We start from the raw sequence: 19,177 nt of genomic DNA, 5'->3' as shown, positions 1-19,177 counted from the left end.
GTATCTCCTTGATAATGAAATAATCTGTTGATTTTAGTTTGGGGAGCAAGGAGGGGAAATGTCTTGGAATATTTCACAATTTAATTACAATGTCTACTTATATTAAATTGAATTTAGACCCTGCAATGAACAAGTAAAATCTTCCAGAAAATTATTTTTCTTATAGCATCAACAAAGAGATTTTCTTTATGCCTGTATAATAATCTTTTGCTTTGCATTTATGCCCCATCAAAATTGAAGATTTCTTTTCAGCTCCACTGTCCTTCCTGCATCTTGATAGTTGTTTGGAGGTCTTTAAATGTTTGTGTGCACATATATGTATGTGATCAGTCACCCACTTACAATCAGCACCCAACAAAACAGCTCATCCTTTTGGACATTTGAAATACAGCTGGTGTTTTCAGATCAGCTGTAAGAATTGCCAACAAATAGATTAAATTGTAGAGTGGTTATGAAGTGGTTAAACAAACATTTCATTTATTTTATCAGCTGATTGATTAATTTCAAACAAAAAAACTTGTAACATTTGGTCCTTGCACAAGAGAGAAGACTTACAAAAAAAAAAAAAAATAGTAGTCATTTTTTTGTCTGAATTTGCATTTAAAATATTAATATTTGTATAACTTTTAAATATATAACTTTTCTGTACATAAAGTGACTGCTGTTGTTTGTTTATAGATACTGCACATCAAAATAGTCATGTATTACAAGAAAAACCTGGGCATTATTAGAAAAGCATCTCAACAATGCTTGATATATTCTGATATCTGAGCATTGTGTGTTATCTTCATAACACAACCTGACAAGCAGTTTTATGAGGTGAAATAAAAAGTGGTATACAGAGGTCAAGGAAAAATAAGAAAAAACCTCTGCTAAGTTGGCTAAACTTCTTCCAGTAAACATGAAGAAATTTTAGACCTTGCTGGGACTTATGTAGATATGTAGTAATGTAATTGCAGAGCTGTATAGAGACATGTATTATGTGTAGTGAGAAATTTCACGATTTTGAAACTATTTTATTCTGAGTTACAATAATACCCCAAAAAATCTAATATTTACTGAAAAAAAAAATTCAAAACCTTTTTGATGTATATCTTTAAAGAAAACTAAAGGGAAAAGTATGTTGTATCAATAGAAATCTTCTTTTGTAATATACAACTTAAACAACAACAACACGAAAACACTTAAAAAAAAAAAAAAAAAAAAAAAAACACTGTATAAACAAAGTTCTAAACCAAGGTATTTTCAAAAAAAGGTTTTAAGTTACTCTCGAAAAATCTTTGGTTGTTTCTCCCCTCCAACACTTTCCCCCAAGTTGTTGGAATTCTCTCCCTATTCTGACTTTTTCTTATGTGTAGAGGGAAAAATAAATAAATTAATAAATAAATAAATAAATAAGCCTTAAGTTTTTAATCACTTCTGTATTTTTTGGAAATATTTATTTTCTATGAAAGTTATTGACATTATTTTAATGTCAAAGGTATAGTTCTTTATACAAATAAGGTCAATTTACTGTTATTATGGATTTATTTCTGCTCCAGGATTTGAAGATACTTATTGTTGTATTTTATTTTATTCCAGCTATTTATGAACTCTCTTGTGAAGCATACAAACACTTGGGCAAAACTTCAAATTACTACTGGATAGATCCAGATGGCAGTGGGGCACTGGGACCTTTGAAAGTTTACTGCAATATGACAGGTAACTGCATTATATTTGCTAATTCTTTTTTTTTATTTTTTTTTTATTTTTTATTATAACTGGGAAAAAGGGGAATTTCATAATTCATATTTTTTGGCAAAAGAGAAATAATTGTTGAGAGCTTTTCCGGAGAGGGGACAACTGTAGTCACCATGCAGTATATTCTGAGGAAAGCAGTAACTAATCCATTTTATAAGCTTTTTAAATTAGAGCTGTTAATTAACTTTAACAGGCCTTTGTATCATCAGTGGTGCATTATATATATATATATATATATATATATATATATATATATACACACATATATATGTGTATATATATATGTATAGCTATTTACCAAAACTGTTGTGTATCAGCATATTTTTGTAATCTTTTTTTGGATTTCAACGAAGCTTTTGATACTGTTTCTCACAGCATTATTCTGGACAAAATGTCTAGCACACAGCTAGATAAATACATAATACGATGGGTGAACAGTAGGCTCAAAGGGTTCTGGTAAATGGGATTACATCAGGCTGGTGGACAGTCACTACCAGGGTTCCCCTGGGCTCCATTTTCCCCGGGGCCAGTGCTCTTTGATATATTTATAAATAATCTGGATGCAGGCCTCAAATGCATACAAAGTAAATTTGCAGATAACACTAAGTTAGGAGGAGCTGTTGACTCTGTTGAGGGTGGAGAGGACTTCCACAGAGGACCTGACAAATTAGAGGTCTGGGCAATCACTGAGGACATGAAACTTAATGAGCAAGTGCCAGATTCTGCACTTGAGATGAGGCAACCCTGGATATATGTACAGACTGGGTGATGAGAGACTGGAGAGCATTTCATTGGAAATAGATCTGGGGGTTCTGGTAGATGACAACTTGAATATGAGCTTAATCTGGTAGCCAAAAGGGCCAACCGCACCCTGGGGTGCATCATGCATGGCACTGCTAGCCCGCTGAGGGGATTGTCCTGCTCTGCGCTGGTGCTGCCTCACCTCAAGTACTGTGTGAAGTTTTGGGCACTGCCCAAAACTTCATCTATGAACAATATTATTGTTCTTATTATTGTTGAACTAATAATAACTTATTATTGTTGAACTATTAGAGAGTGCTCAAAGGATGTCACCAAAGACAGTGAAAGGTCTAGAGGAGAAGACTTGCTTTTTTCATCCTAGAGAAAGAGGAGACTGAGGGAAGGCCTCATGGCAGCCTGCCGCTTCCTCACAATGGGGAGTGGAGGGATAGGCACTGAGCTCTACTCTCTGGTGACCAGTGATAGGACCTGAGGGGAGCAGCATGGAGCTGGGACAGCTTGGGGTCAGGCTGGGTGTTAGGGAAAAGTTATTCACCAAGAGGGTGGTCAGGGACTGACACAGGCTCCCTGAGGAAGTGGTCACAGCACCGAGACTGCTAAATTCAAGATGTGTTTGGACAGCACTTTCAGACGTATAGTTTATTTTTGTGTGGTTCTATGTGTAGCTAGGAGTTGGACTTGATGATAATTGAAGGATCTTGAAGGTCCATGATGATCATTGAAGGACTTGAAAGTCCATTTCAAACATGGGATATTCTATGATCCTCTCATCCAGTGGTTCTGTATTTGTTGAAAACTATTTCAGTAATGTCTGTGGTCCAAAGGCAACTTTCTCAACATGTCAGTTTATTTTTGTCTATCCAGGTATTATTGACTTTCCCCCATCTACCACCATAGGAAGCGAATAAAGTTTATTTACAAGAAAAATCAGTTGTGTGACTCTTTGTCATTTTTTTAACTGATACTAGAATGACTTATCTTAATTACCTTCAAGTAATTTAATGAAGTGATATATATGGTCTCAGAAATTTTGGTTTTGTTGTGTGGAATTTTAATTTTTCTGCCGTTAACACTGGTTTTGCTTGGATAATATCCCATCAGGGCATTCTCACGGATATCCTGTCTCAGTCACCTGCATTGCCATGTTGAGGCAGAAAAATATGATAGTGAAAAATGAAAATGGGGCATTGTTTTGTTCCAGGAGTTCAGTATTTATTTAATCTATTAATACATGACAATTGTCTCAGCTCTTCTTTCTGATGTGAAATATTGGGCAGTTGATACAGCAGATGTATCCCCTGACTCTCTCCAACTGTCAGCATAATAAGTTTGGATTTGAATTATTTGCACTGTAAGTCTGGCATATGTGTGATTCCTCAGACTTCATCAGCAGCAGCTTGAACATGAAGGTACTATTACAAGTTGAAACAGTAAGAGTAACTCTGCCTCTCTGGCAGGTTTGAAGCATGCACAGCGCATGCAACAGACCCAACAAGAGCTTGTAGGTAGACAGCTTTTTGGAGGACCAGAGAATACTATTCTTTCATATTCATATTATTCAAACACAAATTTATGTGTTTGAATAATAAATGCATATGTAGAAAAAAGGAGCCTGATCTAAGCTCTGGGTTTGCAGTAAGTCCGCAAGTGCTTGGACTGGAGAGAGGTCAGCCAATTTGTACTGAGAGACACAGGTGTAAAGGCAGTCTTTCAAATAAGTGGATCCTGACCCATTTATGGCTTTTTAAATCATAACTAGCACCTTAAACTGTATCAGTAACTAATCAGACAGACACCGCAAGGAACAGTGCCAAGAATTCCTGATATATTATAGCGATTTCTGCTATTCAGAATAACTGCTGTGTTCAGCACTAGCTATATAGCTTTTGGGTACTCTTCAAGGGTAACTTTGTAAAGTGAAAATACAGTGCATTAGTGGTGTCACGCATGAAAAAAATACAGCATTGCTCATTTATTTTAGAAATAAATATACAGTAGAATGTCTTAGTAGTGTGTCCAAAACTGCAAAAAAGCAGATAAGAAAATTAAAAGTAACAGTTTCATTTTCCTAATGTTCCTTGTGTACAAACAGTTCCAGAGTTTCTGTGAACTTTTCAGAGCCAGTGAGAGGATATTGTAGGAGATTTAGTTCTAATGCATTTGTATACCATGCATGCTGTGTAAAAATAATTTTACATTTTAACAGAATTGCTCTCATCAGCAGTTCTTTACTACAATATAAACACATATTGTGCTAAAATTCATGTAACTCATTACTTACATTTTAAAAATAATAACCTAATAGAACTATTTATTCATTAAAATGCAAATGACTGCAAGAAATATGTGAAAATTGATAAGAAGAAATTTTAACCTCCACTTTTAAAACCAGAAAGCTACTGACAATCATTCTTGGATAGCTTTGCAAAGCACTATTCATAGCACATCACCTATACACATACTGTTTATTGCATCTATTACAGCTTTTATTTTCTTTTAATTATCATCTTAAACATTGAAGGTGGGGAGATGAGCTCCATTCTTATATGAAAATTCACAATCTAAACCTTGATCTGAACTGATAGAGAGCATTTTTGGTAATATATGTATGAGGGACAGAAGAGGCAGAATCAAGTTATTCGAAGGCTTTACTGTTCATAAATAACATATTTCTGTAGAATTCCATAGCAATGACACATATCTTGTCATAGAACAAAAGGCAATATAGCATATTAGCATAAAAGCTGAATTATCAGATTGTTTTAGCATGAAAACTGTGCAGGCTTCTGGCATTACTAGCACTATATTTGAAAAGGAACCTAAACTAACTGAATTCTGTTTTGTTTTGTTTTGTTTTTGGGGGAAGGTGAAATGAATAACCTACAGATCTAGCTGTAATGAATAGCATATGGAGTATACTAAATATAAAATGTATTTCCGCATCTGACATGATAGTGATATTTCATTTTAATAGAGACGTCTTTAACTGAATTTCTCTCTCTAGTACAAGAGTCAAATCTAAATGTTCCCATGAACCCAATCTATTAAACAAGCACCTTTATATTAAATTACTACTCAAGATGCTTATACACACTTCAAATATCCTTCATTCAGGTGGAACTGGCACCTAAGAAGTCCTTAATGACCAAAAAGGTAACATAAAAAGTAACTTGATAGTTTTGCTCCTAGGAAAAAACAAGTTCACAAGAAGATTGGGGTTATTACCAAAGCAAGTAATCATCTTTTCAAAAACAAGATGATTTAATGATTATATAATACTTTCACATGTACTGCAGATAATTCTACTAGTGGAAAATGTTACAGACTAAGCTGCACCCTCACTTATGTATAAACCTTAAGGGAAGAGGCAATAACTTGAAAAGTCACTAAAATTTTATATTTAGAAATTGGATCTTTAGCTCTTGAGGGTACTGTATCACAGATATTGCATTATAGAATCATAGAATAATGGCCTGGGTTAGAAGGGACCTCCTAACCCCCTGCCATAGGTGGTTCTAGTTCCAACCCCCCCTCCATTTAATCTCATTTTCTTCTCCTGTTCCTCTGAGGAGAGGGAGTGAGAGAGCAGTTGAGGTTGACTTTAGCTGCCCATCAAAGTGAAAACACCACAGTGATTCACATATTTTATAGAGTCATAGAATCATTCAGATTGGGAAAGACCTCTAAGATCATCTAGTCCAACCTTTAATGTAGCACTGACAAGTTCACCATTAACCCATGCTACTCAATTCTGTTACTATATGTTGCTTGAAGACCTCCAGGGATGCTGACTCAACCACTTCTCTGGGCAGCCTGTTCCAATAATTTACAACCCTTTCAATAAAGAAATTTCTCCTAATATCCGACCTAAACTTTCCCCAGTACAACTAGAGGCTGTTTACCCTCATCTTGATGCAAAGAAGAAGAGCCCGATCCCCACCTCACTACAACCTCCTTTAAGGTAATTGTAAAGTACAATAAGGTCTCCCCTGAGCTTTTTTTTTTTTTTTTTTCTCCAAACTAAACAACCCCAGCTCCCTCAGCTGCTCCTCAGAAGACTTGCTCTCTAGACCCTTCACCAGCTTTGTTGTCCTTCTTTGGGCATGTGCCAGAACCTCAATGCCCTTATAGTGAGGGGCCCAAAACTGAACACAGTATTTGAGCTGTGGTCTCACCAGAGCCGAGTACAGGTGGACAATCATTTCCCTAGTCCTGCTGGTCATGCTATTTCTGATACAAGCCAGGATGCTGTTGGTCTTCTCGGCCACCTGAGCACACTACTGACTCATATTCAGCTGGCTATCAACCAATACTTCCAGGTCCCTTTCTGCCTGGCAGGTTTCCAGCCACTCTTCCCCCAGCGTGCATCATTGCATGGGGTTGCGCCCCAGGTCTAGGACCTGGCACTTAGCCTTGTTGAATGTTATACTGTTGGCCTTGGCCCATTGGTCCATCCTTTCCAGATCTCTTTGTACAGCCTTCCAACCCTTGAGCAGATCAACACTCATGCCTAACTTAGTGTTGTCTGCAGACTTAATGAGGGTGCACTCAATCCCCTCATCCACATCACTGATAAAAATATTGAAGAGACCTGGCCCCAGTACTGAGCCCTGGGGAACACCACTAGGAACCAGCCTCCAGCTGGATTTAGCTCCATTCACCATGACTCTTTGGGCTCATTTACCTAGCCAGTTCTTAATCCAATGAAGCGTACACACATCCAAGCCTTGAGCAGCCATCTTCCTCAGGAGAATGCTGTGGGAAATGGTGTGAAAAACCTTACTGAAATCTAGGTAGACCACATCCACAGCCTTTCCCTTGTCTACTGACCATGTCATCTTGTTGTAGAAGGAGATCATGTTTTGTCAAGCAGGACCTGCCTTTGTTAAACACATGCTGACTGGGCCTGTTCACCTGGTTGTCCCATAAATGCTGCATGATGGCACACAAGATAATCGTCACCATAACCCTTTCCAGCAGTGTAGTCAGACTGACAGACTTATAGTTTCCCCATCCTTCTTCCAGCCCTTCTTGTACATGGGCATCATGTTTGCTAACCACTGGTCTACTGGGACCTCCTCTGACAGCCAGGACTGATGATAAATGATGGAAAGTGGCTTGGTGAGCACTTCTGCCAGATCCCACAGTACCCTCAGGTGGTTCCAATCTAGGCCCATAGACTTGTGTATGTCTATGTGGAATAACAGGTTGCTAACCATTTCCTCATGGATTATGAGGTCTTTGTTTCCTTGTCCTTATCTACCTTGTCTATTCAGGGCGCTGAGTACCAGGAGAACTAGTCTTGCTGCTAAAGACTGAGGCAAAGAAGGTATTAAGTACCTCTACTTTTTCCCTGTATGTGTTCAGAATGCATTACATATCCCAAATGTGTCAAAAAAACAGTCATCTTTTTCTTTGAAAAACTGAAAAGAAAATTACATTACAGTAGACAGCTTCTGGGTATATTTCTGGGCATAGTCCATGTCCATCATTAGTGTGTCTTAATTTAGGAAACTGCCAAATGTCACAGTCCTGTCAGTCACAGGTGTTGCTTTGATAACTAAAAATTGTTGTTTTCTAAGATATCCCAGCCATTTAAGAGTTCAATCAAAATCTTGGAAGTACATGTATGCATGTGCTTCTAGCAGCTATTCACAGTCTCTATGAACTACTCCATATTGTAAAAGAAATTCCAGAGCCCTATTGTCTTCATATTCTCCTAGAGCTATATACTGACAGTGCCGTGTTTTGGTAGTGATGAGGAATCGAGCACTTAAATTTTGTGTCATCACAATGCAGTTAATGCATTTGATATTTCACATTTAAATATCTATTCCTGCTGTAGCAACACAGCTTTTAAAAATACAGGGTATTATAATGGAAAATCAGCAGTTTTCCAAATACTTAAGAAAGAACTATGTACATGAAGGTTTTTGGTTCTGTTTTATTTTTTCCCTCAACAGAATTAAAATGTTTGCTTAGTACTAGCTGGAACTTTTCAAATGAATGCACTGGTTATGGAAGTATTTTCCTGGAAGCTGTTTTGTGACACAGTGTGTAACGATTAGACAGCTTTTCATTTTTTCCCAGTTTGTGATCTTAGGTCAATAGGGAACTCTTCCAAAGCTCTGTCATCTAAGGCTGAGCTTTTATCCTGTTTTGGAGACAGGTCCACAATGCAAAAGTAACATCTGAATTCCAGCAGGTTCCAAATATTGGAGGGTTTCTATCTCAGTATCCAGTTTAAGGCTTTTTCCTTTAATTATCACGATGACAGTAGCTGTGCTGGAAAGAACTGCTATTTTAAGATATTTGTTGGAAGATGTAAACTTTGAGTATATTACAGCTTCATCCCATGCTCCGTGTGATGTTATGTGTTTCTGAATCTCTAGGCTTGATTCAGTTTCCTCAGGCAAGTTTTGATTTCAGTCTCACTGAGAAAGAAATAAGAAATAAGTTAACATCACTCCCTATTTTTTCTGTTTCTTTCTCTTTTTTCCCTTCTTGACCTGAGGTGGAGGAAAACTTATCTATAAGTTTAATCTGATTTTATCTTGTGTAAGTTCTGCAAGAATCTTGAGAGGAAAGGGTGAGAAAGAAGTAGAGGAACAATGCACAGGGACCAAAGATACTTAGTTAATTTACCCCAATGTCTATACAAATGGTACTGCTGGTCAGTGATTGACCAGCACTTCTATAGTTCCTTATGTGTTTCTGCTGAGGGTAGGGAAATTGTGCTGTTTCTTCTGTTTCATCATTTAGACCACTGATACAAAGCAGAACTAAAAGGTTTCATAATCCGTTTTGCCAGGAGATATATCAGTTATTTTTTTTCTTGAAGTCATTACGCCTGTGATATAGCTTTTATCTCATTTCAGTACCCAAATAGATGCAAGCATAATGGCTCCATTTGAATGGTACTTACCCTGCCCCCTTTCTAGTATAATTCTTTTCCCTAAAGCTGCAAATCTTCAAACACGTTGAAAAATCATTATATGTATTCATACCCTGCCTCATTCAGGTCAAATGTATGGGGTGGCTTTCCTGCCCACTTTCCCTCACCTTCTTTCTCTCTAGTTTTTTGTTTTGTTTTGTTTTGTTTTGATTTTTAACAGAAGCAGCACATGTAATGATTACTTCAATGACTTCTTGAGTAGACATTAAAAAAAACAAAACTGTCATATCCTGTGATTTTTCTGCCTTCTCTTGATGTAAATATTGGGTCACTGGAGTGCTTTTACAATGACATATGTAGAAACATATGACAGAAATATAAATGTGCCATTCATCACAACATACAGATGAAAAGTGCCCAACAGTGGGAAATGTTTTGCACGTATCTGTATAATTAGTTTTTCAGACATTTTGCCTGAGAAATGATTTGCTGAACTGCCAGGGTACCAAAGCTTTTATTCATTCATACAAGCCTGTCAGAGTTCAACAAATATTTGGACAGCTCCCTCAGACACGTGGCTTAATATTTAGGTAGTCCTATGTGTGTGGCCAGAAGTTGGACTTGATGATCCTTGAGGAACCCTTCCAACTCAGGATATGATTTTCTATATTTATGCATGTCAAACGTAGAGTTTTGAGCAATTTAATTATTCTCTAGTAAAGGCCTTTTTTTTTTTTTTTAATGTGTAGCTTCTCTGGTGTGATAGAGGAAGAAACTACTACATTTTTAATTTTTAACTGAAGTAGGAAAAATTGGCACACATCATTCAAAAGCATCAATTTATCATTGGCAAATGTTAAGTTTATATGACAATCAAACTATAGAGACCTTACCCAGAGTAATCTCAGTGCAGAAAACATTCATTATGAGTATTCAAAATCACTTACCTAAAACAGAGGAGGGAAGAGCAGCTTTAGTGCTTCTATTCTGGTTTAACACAGCAGGCAGCTAAGCATCTCACAGCTATTCACTCTCCTTCCCTCTCTCTCCCCACCCCCTTCCCCAAACACAGTGGAAGCGGGGAGACAATTTAAAAAAAAAAAAAAAAAAAGTAAAAATTTAGGTTGAGATGAAGACGGTTTAATAGGATAGAAAAGGAAGTCAAAGTAATAATAATGATAATAATAATATATATACGTATATATATAAAGCAATTGCTCACCATCCACCAACCAATGCATAACACCTCCCCAGGTATCAATTTCCCCCAGTTTTTTTGTTCAGCATGATGCTGTATGGTATGGAACATCCCTTTGACCGGTTTGGGTCAACTGTCTTCCAACCCAAACTGTTCTATAGTTCTATGATCACGTCTAAAACAGGATCTCTGATATCATACCTAAGTTGAGTTCATCCTCCTAACCTCAGAGTACAAAAACAGACCCATCAGGGACCTGAAGACAATATGAGATATGTTCATGCCTTTGCCTGTCAGGTAGTCGAAAACTTCTTGCACTTCATTTTTAGTTCATTGATTTTTTTTTTCCATTTGTTCTTGTTTTATAAGGCATGTCATTTGTGTTATAGGTTTAATTAATGTATCTTTTTATTATGCATTTAGATTTTATATCATTATTTTTAATATATGAAAATTAACATTTTGTGAAAAAGCTCATTGCAATACTGAACTGTATCTCAAGAAATCTGGTTAGTACCTTTTCTCCTCATGTGCTGGAGCACAGTACTGATTGCTGGTAAGAAGTTAGTCATGGTTGTCTCTGCAACTGGATGTAAACTGTCCATTCACCTTCAGGCATTTCACTGGTTGTAATTGCCAGCCTTTAGACTAGTCTTGATTAGATGAAACTTGCAATCTGTAATCCTTTTGAAATAAATCAGAATGCATTTTTTTTTGTTTGCTTATTTTTGCCTGAGGTTGCAAAAGTTGATGTTAGGCACTCCTGTGCTTGGCAATTACTTGCATCTACATTAAAATCACAGTCTAGCTGGCAACAGATCATGAGTGCAGGTTGTTGCTGTGTTCTCTGACAACATGTTGAGTTTGCCATATTGACAGCCTTTCATGGTGAAAGAGGAAAGGACCACAGGCTCCTCAACCCTACTGATAAAGATGCATTCCAGTTCCATGTGATTGTGAGTTTTGTTTGTTTTGGTTGTTGGTTTTTTGATGTTCAAAACTTCTAAATATATTGCTGTAGAAACAGTCTCCTCAAGAACGTGAAAGATTTAACTATTTCAGGGATCATCATAGATTAAAAAAAGGTGGATTCTATTGGGAAAGCAGGATGTAAATCAACACCTGATGACTTCCCTAAACAAAAATGTGTCATTAAAAAAATGTGGTGTCTTAACCTCAGGGTTTTCAGTAAATCACATTAGAATCTCCAATTATTTTCTCCAGTCTCCTTTGTATACATAGAAAATGAAAAGCTAGCCCAGTGTGCAACTACAGGGAAAATATCCAAATCATAAGATAAAGAATATCTTCTGAAGTATGCCCCCAGGAGTAGAGGACAAAACTTTGTCATTGGCATTTAAGGCAGTTTCTCAAGTTGCCAAGTAAGAAAAGCATTTCCTCCTGCCTATCTTTTATTTCTCACTATTTTTTCTTTCTCTCCTACCTCAAGCTATGGAGCATCATAAGTCTATGTAGTATCATGTCATACAAGTCTGGAGCATCATGTCATCCTCTTAACATATTTCAAGTAGTTGGAGCACCAACATCACATTATACCCATACATCTGGCATAAAGCTACTAAATGTACACTGATCTCAAAGAAAGAGAAAAAAATGACTTTTGAGAGTGACGTAGCAGAAGTGGTTGAAAATATAGCAGAATCTTTGTCTTGTCAAAGTATTTAGCTTTGAAGGAAAAAAAAAATCCTGATACCATCTGCGATCAGAAAATATTCCTCATTTGTTGGAAACAGCTCTTAACTGAAGTTAGAAAGCAGCAGATCTTTTTGGAACCCTTTCTTCATTGCAGGACCACAAAAGTCTGTATTTGAAGAAATATATCCAAAAATCAAGGAGAAGAAAAATGGGATTGTTAGAAATAGGATGATGAAGGGAACCGCCTAACTGCAGCAAAAAGCCAAGCGGGAGCCATACAGATGCTATGTACGCAGATACAGGAGAGTTCTAAGAGCCTTAGATAGCTTGCTATGTGTTTTGTTTGTCTGAATTTAGTATTGTAGGAGAGAACATAAACCAGTTCTATTTTAAACCGTTACTGTGACTGTTAGAAGCAAACATTTAACTCTGAATTCACTTCCCATACACTTGTGCTATTGTAGATGTGAGGAAGCACAAAATACTTCAAATCAGTGATAAGCTTCAGTTATCCCTAGAAAATTCCTTTCATAGAGACGATTTTTGAAACTGCAAACAAAACTTGAATGTTCTGTAAAATATTTTATTTGCTTGTTTTATTTTGGTCATCTAAGAAACTGCTAGACACTTAATTTACCCCTGAAATGATAGCAAAAGGTTTTTGTTGTTGTCGTTGTTGTAATTACAATTTTTATGGTAACACTTGGAGGGATTTTTGTGGGTTTTTTTTTGGATGGGACAGATTTGGGGGGAGGATTGTTTCTTTTTGCCTCTATATCATTGTGGAAGGCATTTTTATGCTTCTTTTGGCTTTGAGGAACAAGTGATCAAAATGTACTACATCAGAAGCCTGGAAGGTGTGCGTCAGTAAGTTCAGGTGGGGATTTCTGGTATACCAAAATATTTTCTCATATTTGTTTCCCCCTTAAGACTTCCTTGTCCTTAAACAACATTTCAAAGTGTGACATTTCAGCAAGTCATATTCAGAGTCTGTTGGTTGTAATTGCTAGTGCTGTCTTGCCTTGTTGACATACAGTGGGACTAGGAAGAAAACTATTTACCTATTGTAAGTATTCTTTCTGTCATCATTTTCTTTAAATTTAAAATCAACATAACTAAAAGAACACAGAGCAGATTAGTTTAAATGAAACATTTAAAATTCTCTTTAACTGGCAAATGGTGCCAGTTCACTTATTACTGAGATACATAATCAAGTGATGAAATGATTACAGATAATTTTTAAAAGACAGAGAAGAGAGATTCATTCCACTCAAGGATTCCTAACCAGTGTTCAGGGTGCAGTGCAGCACACTGATGTGTAATTCTCTAAATTAATTTACCTCAAAGGGCAGGTTAGTTGTACTGTCACTATTGCTGTTAAAAAATTAGGAATTCTTGCTTCCTCCTTTTTTCTCTGGCAGTTTTTTGTTTGTTTGTTTGTTTGTTTGTTTGTTTTTGGTATGTGTGTTTTGTTTTTCTTTGTTTAAAAAAAAAAAAAAAAAAAAAGAGAGGGAGAGAGATGAATCAGCAATGAATTATCCACAGTAGACATCCATTTTCACCTCTATATACACATACATAGTGAGTGAAAGTGCTGGTGATGCACATCACTTGTATGGACAGGAGGTGTACAGAATGACTCTCCCATGATTCCTTTCCAAGGATTTACTAATGTGTGAATTTAGTACAGATTATGGAAGAGTGTGAATTTCCAGTGTTACAGAGAGTTTGTGTGAAGACTGTCTTTGAACACTCCTAGTAATTCTCAAGATTACAGACGTAATTGCAGTTTATCACTTAGTGCTTGTCTACAAAAGAAAACAAGTGTGCAATAGTTATAATGGGAATTTAAAGTAGACATGAAATTTTTAATAATTTCCAGATTGGGCACTTATTACAGCCTGGGGCTGTAATTGTGCCCAATTACAGTATGCTGTAAATTCACCTCCATCTCTGTTGCACATGTCAGGAGACAAATAGAACTGGCAAAAAAGCCTGCAGGTTGGTGGGAATACATGTGAAAAGGACATAAATCTAGGATCATCTCATCTGGGAATTGGCTGTTTTTATCTCCAAAGCCACAGAAATCAGCACTTCCATTGAAAATAAGTCAGTCAAGGGAAAGATACTACAAAGAGACTGCTAACATCTGTGAAAATCAAGGAAGAATTTTCCTGGGAGAACCAGAATTGGTTGCAAGCTACTAGATTATCACTTACTCCATAGCATCAATTAGGAGAAGAACTGTCGGCATAAATTTGTTACAGTTTAAAAGCAAACCAGTAACAGCATTCAACTTGGTTTAGTGATCAGGGCCAAGCCACTAGAGGCCAAAGATAAGGAGACTGCGAGACCCTGAGGAACAACTACAACTGGAAAACATGCACGGAGCAAACTCTCAGATTTGGAATGGAAAACTGTAGATTATATGAATCAGGTTTCTCTTTAGAGAGTCAGCTATTTGCCGGAAGCCAAGTCTACCTGATTTTTAATGAGATATATGCAAGACGGTGCCACATGACATTAGGTATCTCCATCTGGTTTTATTGTGTTTAAAGTTTATATTTATAATCCATCATTAACATGTTTTTAGACATCCTGCTTTAGAGTTTTTTTGCTAAAAAAAACTTTTGCTAAACCATTTTTTTTTTTAATATATATATATACTTTTTTTTAAGGGGGGGGGGACGACTGAAAATATTGTCTTTATCTAGTATGTGTCTGGTTTACAGTGACATACTTCCTTGACTGGGATCTATTGATGTAATGATCTTCAGTTACCCTAGATAAGATTGATAAGACTAACTTCACACATACTGGAGCATTCAATAGTAAGCAATTTTAGAAAATAGTGAGAATAAATCATTCCCTTTCCTTCCAAAAATTCTTTTATTTATTTATAACAAATATGTTACCCTAAACCTTGAGAGACTAGCTTTTTTCTCTACTTTGAGAAGCAATTGTGTACCACAAATTGAAGTTACTGTAGATTTTCTGTCAGAACTGTGTTGTCTGACTGAAATGGAATAAACATGTTATTAATCATAAAAGGAAATTAAATATGTTTGTTTGTAGTAATACTACAAAATGCTGACACAAAACACTTGTAAAAGGCAGCATTAGAAATTACTGTATCGGAGATCTAGGGATATCACAGCTCTATTGGATTCACATCAATAGTCTCTGGAGAGAAATTGGTACACTTACAGAGGCATACATATTCCACAGGAACTGCTTGACAGGCAGCTTGGGAGAGCTGGAAAGACAGGTGACTTTGCTCTCCAAAGCTTTAGCATACAGGGCTCTCTGCCTTCTACTCACTATTCATGAATCTAGATCAAATAAGTTTCTGTCAGAAGGACTGGCTTTTGCCTGCAGGTGCTTTATTGCTGGTATTGATCTGGTAATTACCACAGCACTAAGCAGAAATACTTACTATAATAGTTACTCTTACTACACAGTATTCTGTGTTTTATGGTGAGCAACTGATGAACAAAAAGCAGAACTGATACAATGCTATTTAGAAGTTATGCTAAGACTGTTCGGGTGACTGGTATTTCTGCTAGATAGAGTAGGTATAAATGGAGAAGACTCAGGTACTGTTGGTCAAGAGCTGTTGTTAGCAACTCATTATCTTGCTTTATACATTGGCATGCATTCACTGCTTGCTTGTGTCATTGTAAAAACTGGATTACTTAGAAACAATATAATTTGTTTCATTGTTCTGTGGGAATTATAAATAAGTACACCAGCATACTTAATCAATGTTATTACTCAGAAGGGTGCTATGACATTTATTTCAGCAATCTTTACCAACTCCACTGTGTTCAGGAGTTCTGAGCAGTTGCTTCACTTTTGCCTGTCACTTTTGTCATGACAGTCACAAATTTTTGCTGCAACTCTCATGTTAATATTAAAACCATGCTACTTAATGCCCAGCTGTATTGCAAATGTGCTTTGAGCAGAGCAGAGGTGCTGTAGATGCCACAGGCCACCAGCCACTTTCTTTTTCATTAATCAGAGACAGAGAAATCGAATTAACTGACATTTCAGCCTTCATAGGCAGAAATCACTAATCAATCTTGTGGTTTTAGTAGCACATTAAGACCCAAACCTAGAAAATTTATTTTCAATATTATATGTTAATAGTTTCAAATCAAATAATATGTCTTGAAGACGTAGATAGAACAAAGACATTATCTAATATCCCTTGAAGATGCTTCCTTCTGTTTCCTATCCATATTGGCCTTGGAAATATCTGCTGTTAACTCTGTTACTAATAAGTTGGTTCAAATGTATTTGTGACTAACATTTTAATATGGCCATTAATAAGTCTCTTCACATTCCGTCTTTCAATAATATTTTCTACTTCATATGGTCTCTAAGTTATTTCTTCAAATTCATGAATGAGAATGAATATGGAGCAATTGTAAGTATTATCTGTGTTCTTTTAAGCAAATAAAAAAATATATAAACTTTAATTCTGAGAAAACTGTGGCTCCCTTGAGGATTTCTGATCTCTCAGAATGGTATGTCCTTCAAAAAATGTTGTTTCTTATTTGATTTTTTTTTTCTTAAAGGTAGATTGAAAAAAAAGATACAAGGAAATACAAGGTCCTTTTTTTAAAAAATTATTTTCAGGACATCCTTATGCCTAAGTGAATATCTGCCACATGACTGGAATAAAGTGAATTTTTAAGAGAATTGACCAGTTTCTCTCGGTTCCATGTACCACAAAGATTTTTCCATAATTAGTAAATTATTATCTCTTTTAATTTGTTTGGTCTTCTAGTTTTGGTGAATTCAGTGTTCACAGAATTTATGTATTAGTTATGTTAAGATCTTTTGGTAAATGGCTTTTTGGGTGAGAGAGGAACTGATTTTTTATTTATTTCTTTATTTATTTTTATCGTGGGCTAAAAATTGCTGTACATGAAATCTAGATTTTAATCGATAAATTTATATTTTAATTCTTGAATTGATGATGAACAATTTATATCTTACCATCAATTTCCTGACCTATCCAGACTGCATGTTTAGTGATCTGAAATTTTAATTATTAATATTCAAGGAGTTACATTGGAAAAAACATTAGCTCTGTCAAAACATTTGAGCTGCAACACCAGTTTCCCTAAGCCACACAGTTTTGCAAGTGCTAGAAAGTTTACAGTATTGTCTGTACTTGTGTTTGTAGTATGTGCTCCTTTTCCTGTTTTGTCTTGTTTCTCTTCCTTCTCTGTTTCCTTTTCCTTGTCCTTTACTTTTTTTTTTTTTTTTTTTCCTTTTCCTTTTCCTTTTTTTTTAATCTTTGGTCCATTGAATTAACTGGGGAAATTTTTGTTAATTTTTGCTTCCTTTTTGCACCATAATGGGGGTGGGGAGCAGTTAGAATTGTTCTGATAGTACGGGGAAAAAAAATGCAGTGTCAGCTGTGCAAGTTGCAGACCGGCATATGGAAATCTGCAAGCAAATGGATTTCTGCATCTGCTCAGAACCCACTGAAGACAATAGTCTTCACACAGTTTCAGCATTTGGTTGATGGATCACGTTTTTTGTACTGGATAACATTAGAAGGTAAACTATGAGAACAGTCTGTCACAATGTAGCATTTTTTTTAAAGTGAGCATACATGTGTAAAAGCACGTGTATATCTGATAGGCTATAAAAACTTCATAGGCCTTTTCAATATCACTATTTTAATTTCATCCACAGGTAATTTAATGCTTTTCTGTTCATGGAGAACCCTGAGGAGATAAGAGGGCTGCTTGAATATAAAAAGTGATATAGTTTGTATTTCTTGTTCAAGGAAATCAGCTTTCTATTAGTTGAATAAGGGGAAAACTCATAAAAGAATTGGGAAAATTGTTTAAGAGAGAAATAATTTTAAAATTCTATATAAAATGTAATCAGATAGCTAAGTATCTGGCATGTATGGATGAAAGGCATGTACATGTATATTTACAAATAGAAAATATTATGTATGTGTCAAGAAGAGTCATTGATAAAGGCCAAACTTCAGGTCTATGCCAAGTATATTGGAGTCTGTGGTTAAGCTATTACTGATTTTTTCAGTAACATTTTGCTATATGTGGAACCTTGTCTGATCCACCATAGCATTCTCTATGGTTCCTAAATATCTGGCTGTTCTATATGAATGCTGATGTTTCCTTGCAAATAAAATTTCTTGTTGCCCTGGAAAGCAATCAGCTGTGATCACAGATGATTTCTGTAAATATTTGGAACCTCAGTAGGAGCAGAGATAGCTTTTTCCAGATAAGCGCGTAATTAAAACATTTAGATGTTCAATTATGTTGGATCCAAGCTACTAAGTATATTGTGCACAATCAAGAATTTTTCAGTATTTCAAATATATAACTTAAATATGTAATTTCTATATAATGAAATGTGTGTCTTAAATTTATTATTTGGTATCGTTATATATTAGATTATTGTTGGGGAGAGGGAAACAGTGTTTACAAGCCTTCAGTGAAAGGGAAGGTAATACAAGACCTACTGAAGAAGGAACTTCATTTTCATACATGTATATGTCATCCTCTTCTTCCGCTTCTGTAGAGATTTCTGTGCATGGTCTGATTTCTTGAAGCTTAAAAGACTGTGCAGGAGAAACAGGTTTGTGGAAATACACATTTTTCTGCGTTTATTTTTCATGAATCCTATGGCTGCTGACACTGGAAAGAGTTTTGTGAAAGCAAGGGTCTGTTGGACATTTGCTAGCAGAAAGCCAGTGAGGTGGCTGGTACAAATAATTGTGTTGTTTCCCCACAGCACTTAGGGTATTATTTGCATGGGATATGCACTGCAAAGATAATTGGAAATTTTGATAGAAATAATGTCCCTGCAATGAGTTATGGAGCTTTAATGATGGCTATTTAGGTCCTGAGATGAGAAGGAAAGTGTCACACCAT

General features: G+C 36.0%; 1 protein-coding gene across 1 annotated transcript in view; it reads left to right on the top strand.

The window, feature by feature from the left end:
* The window catches only part of CNTNAP2 (contactin associated protein 2), a 1,138,684-nt gene that overhangs the window by 771,740 nt on the left and 347,767 nt on the right, over window positions 1-19,177 (top strand). The window contains exon 13 of the mRNA XM_084507662.1: window positions 1,582-1,701. Within this exon, the coding sequence (XP_084363788.1) occupies window positions 1,582-1,701 (120 nt within the window). The remainder of the gene's footprint in view (window positions 1-1,581; window positions 1,702-19,177) is intronic.

Source organism: Aythya ferina (assembly GCF_964211825.1).
Source record: "Aythya ferina genome assembly, chromosome: 2".
NCBI lineage: Eukaryota > Metazoa > Chordata > Aves > Anseriformes > Anatidae > Aythya > Aythya ferina.
This window is presented reverse-complemented; position numbering and strand designations above follow the sequence as displayed.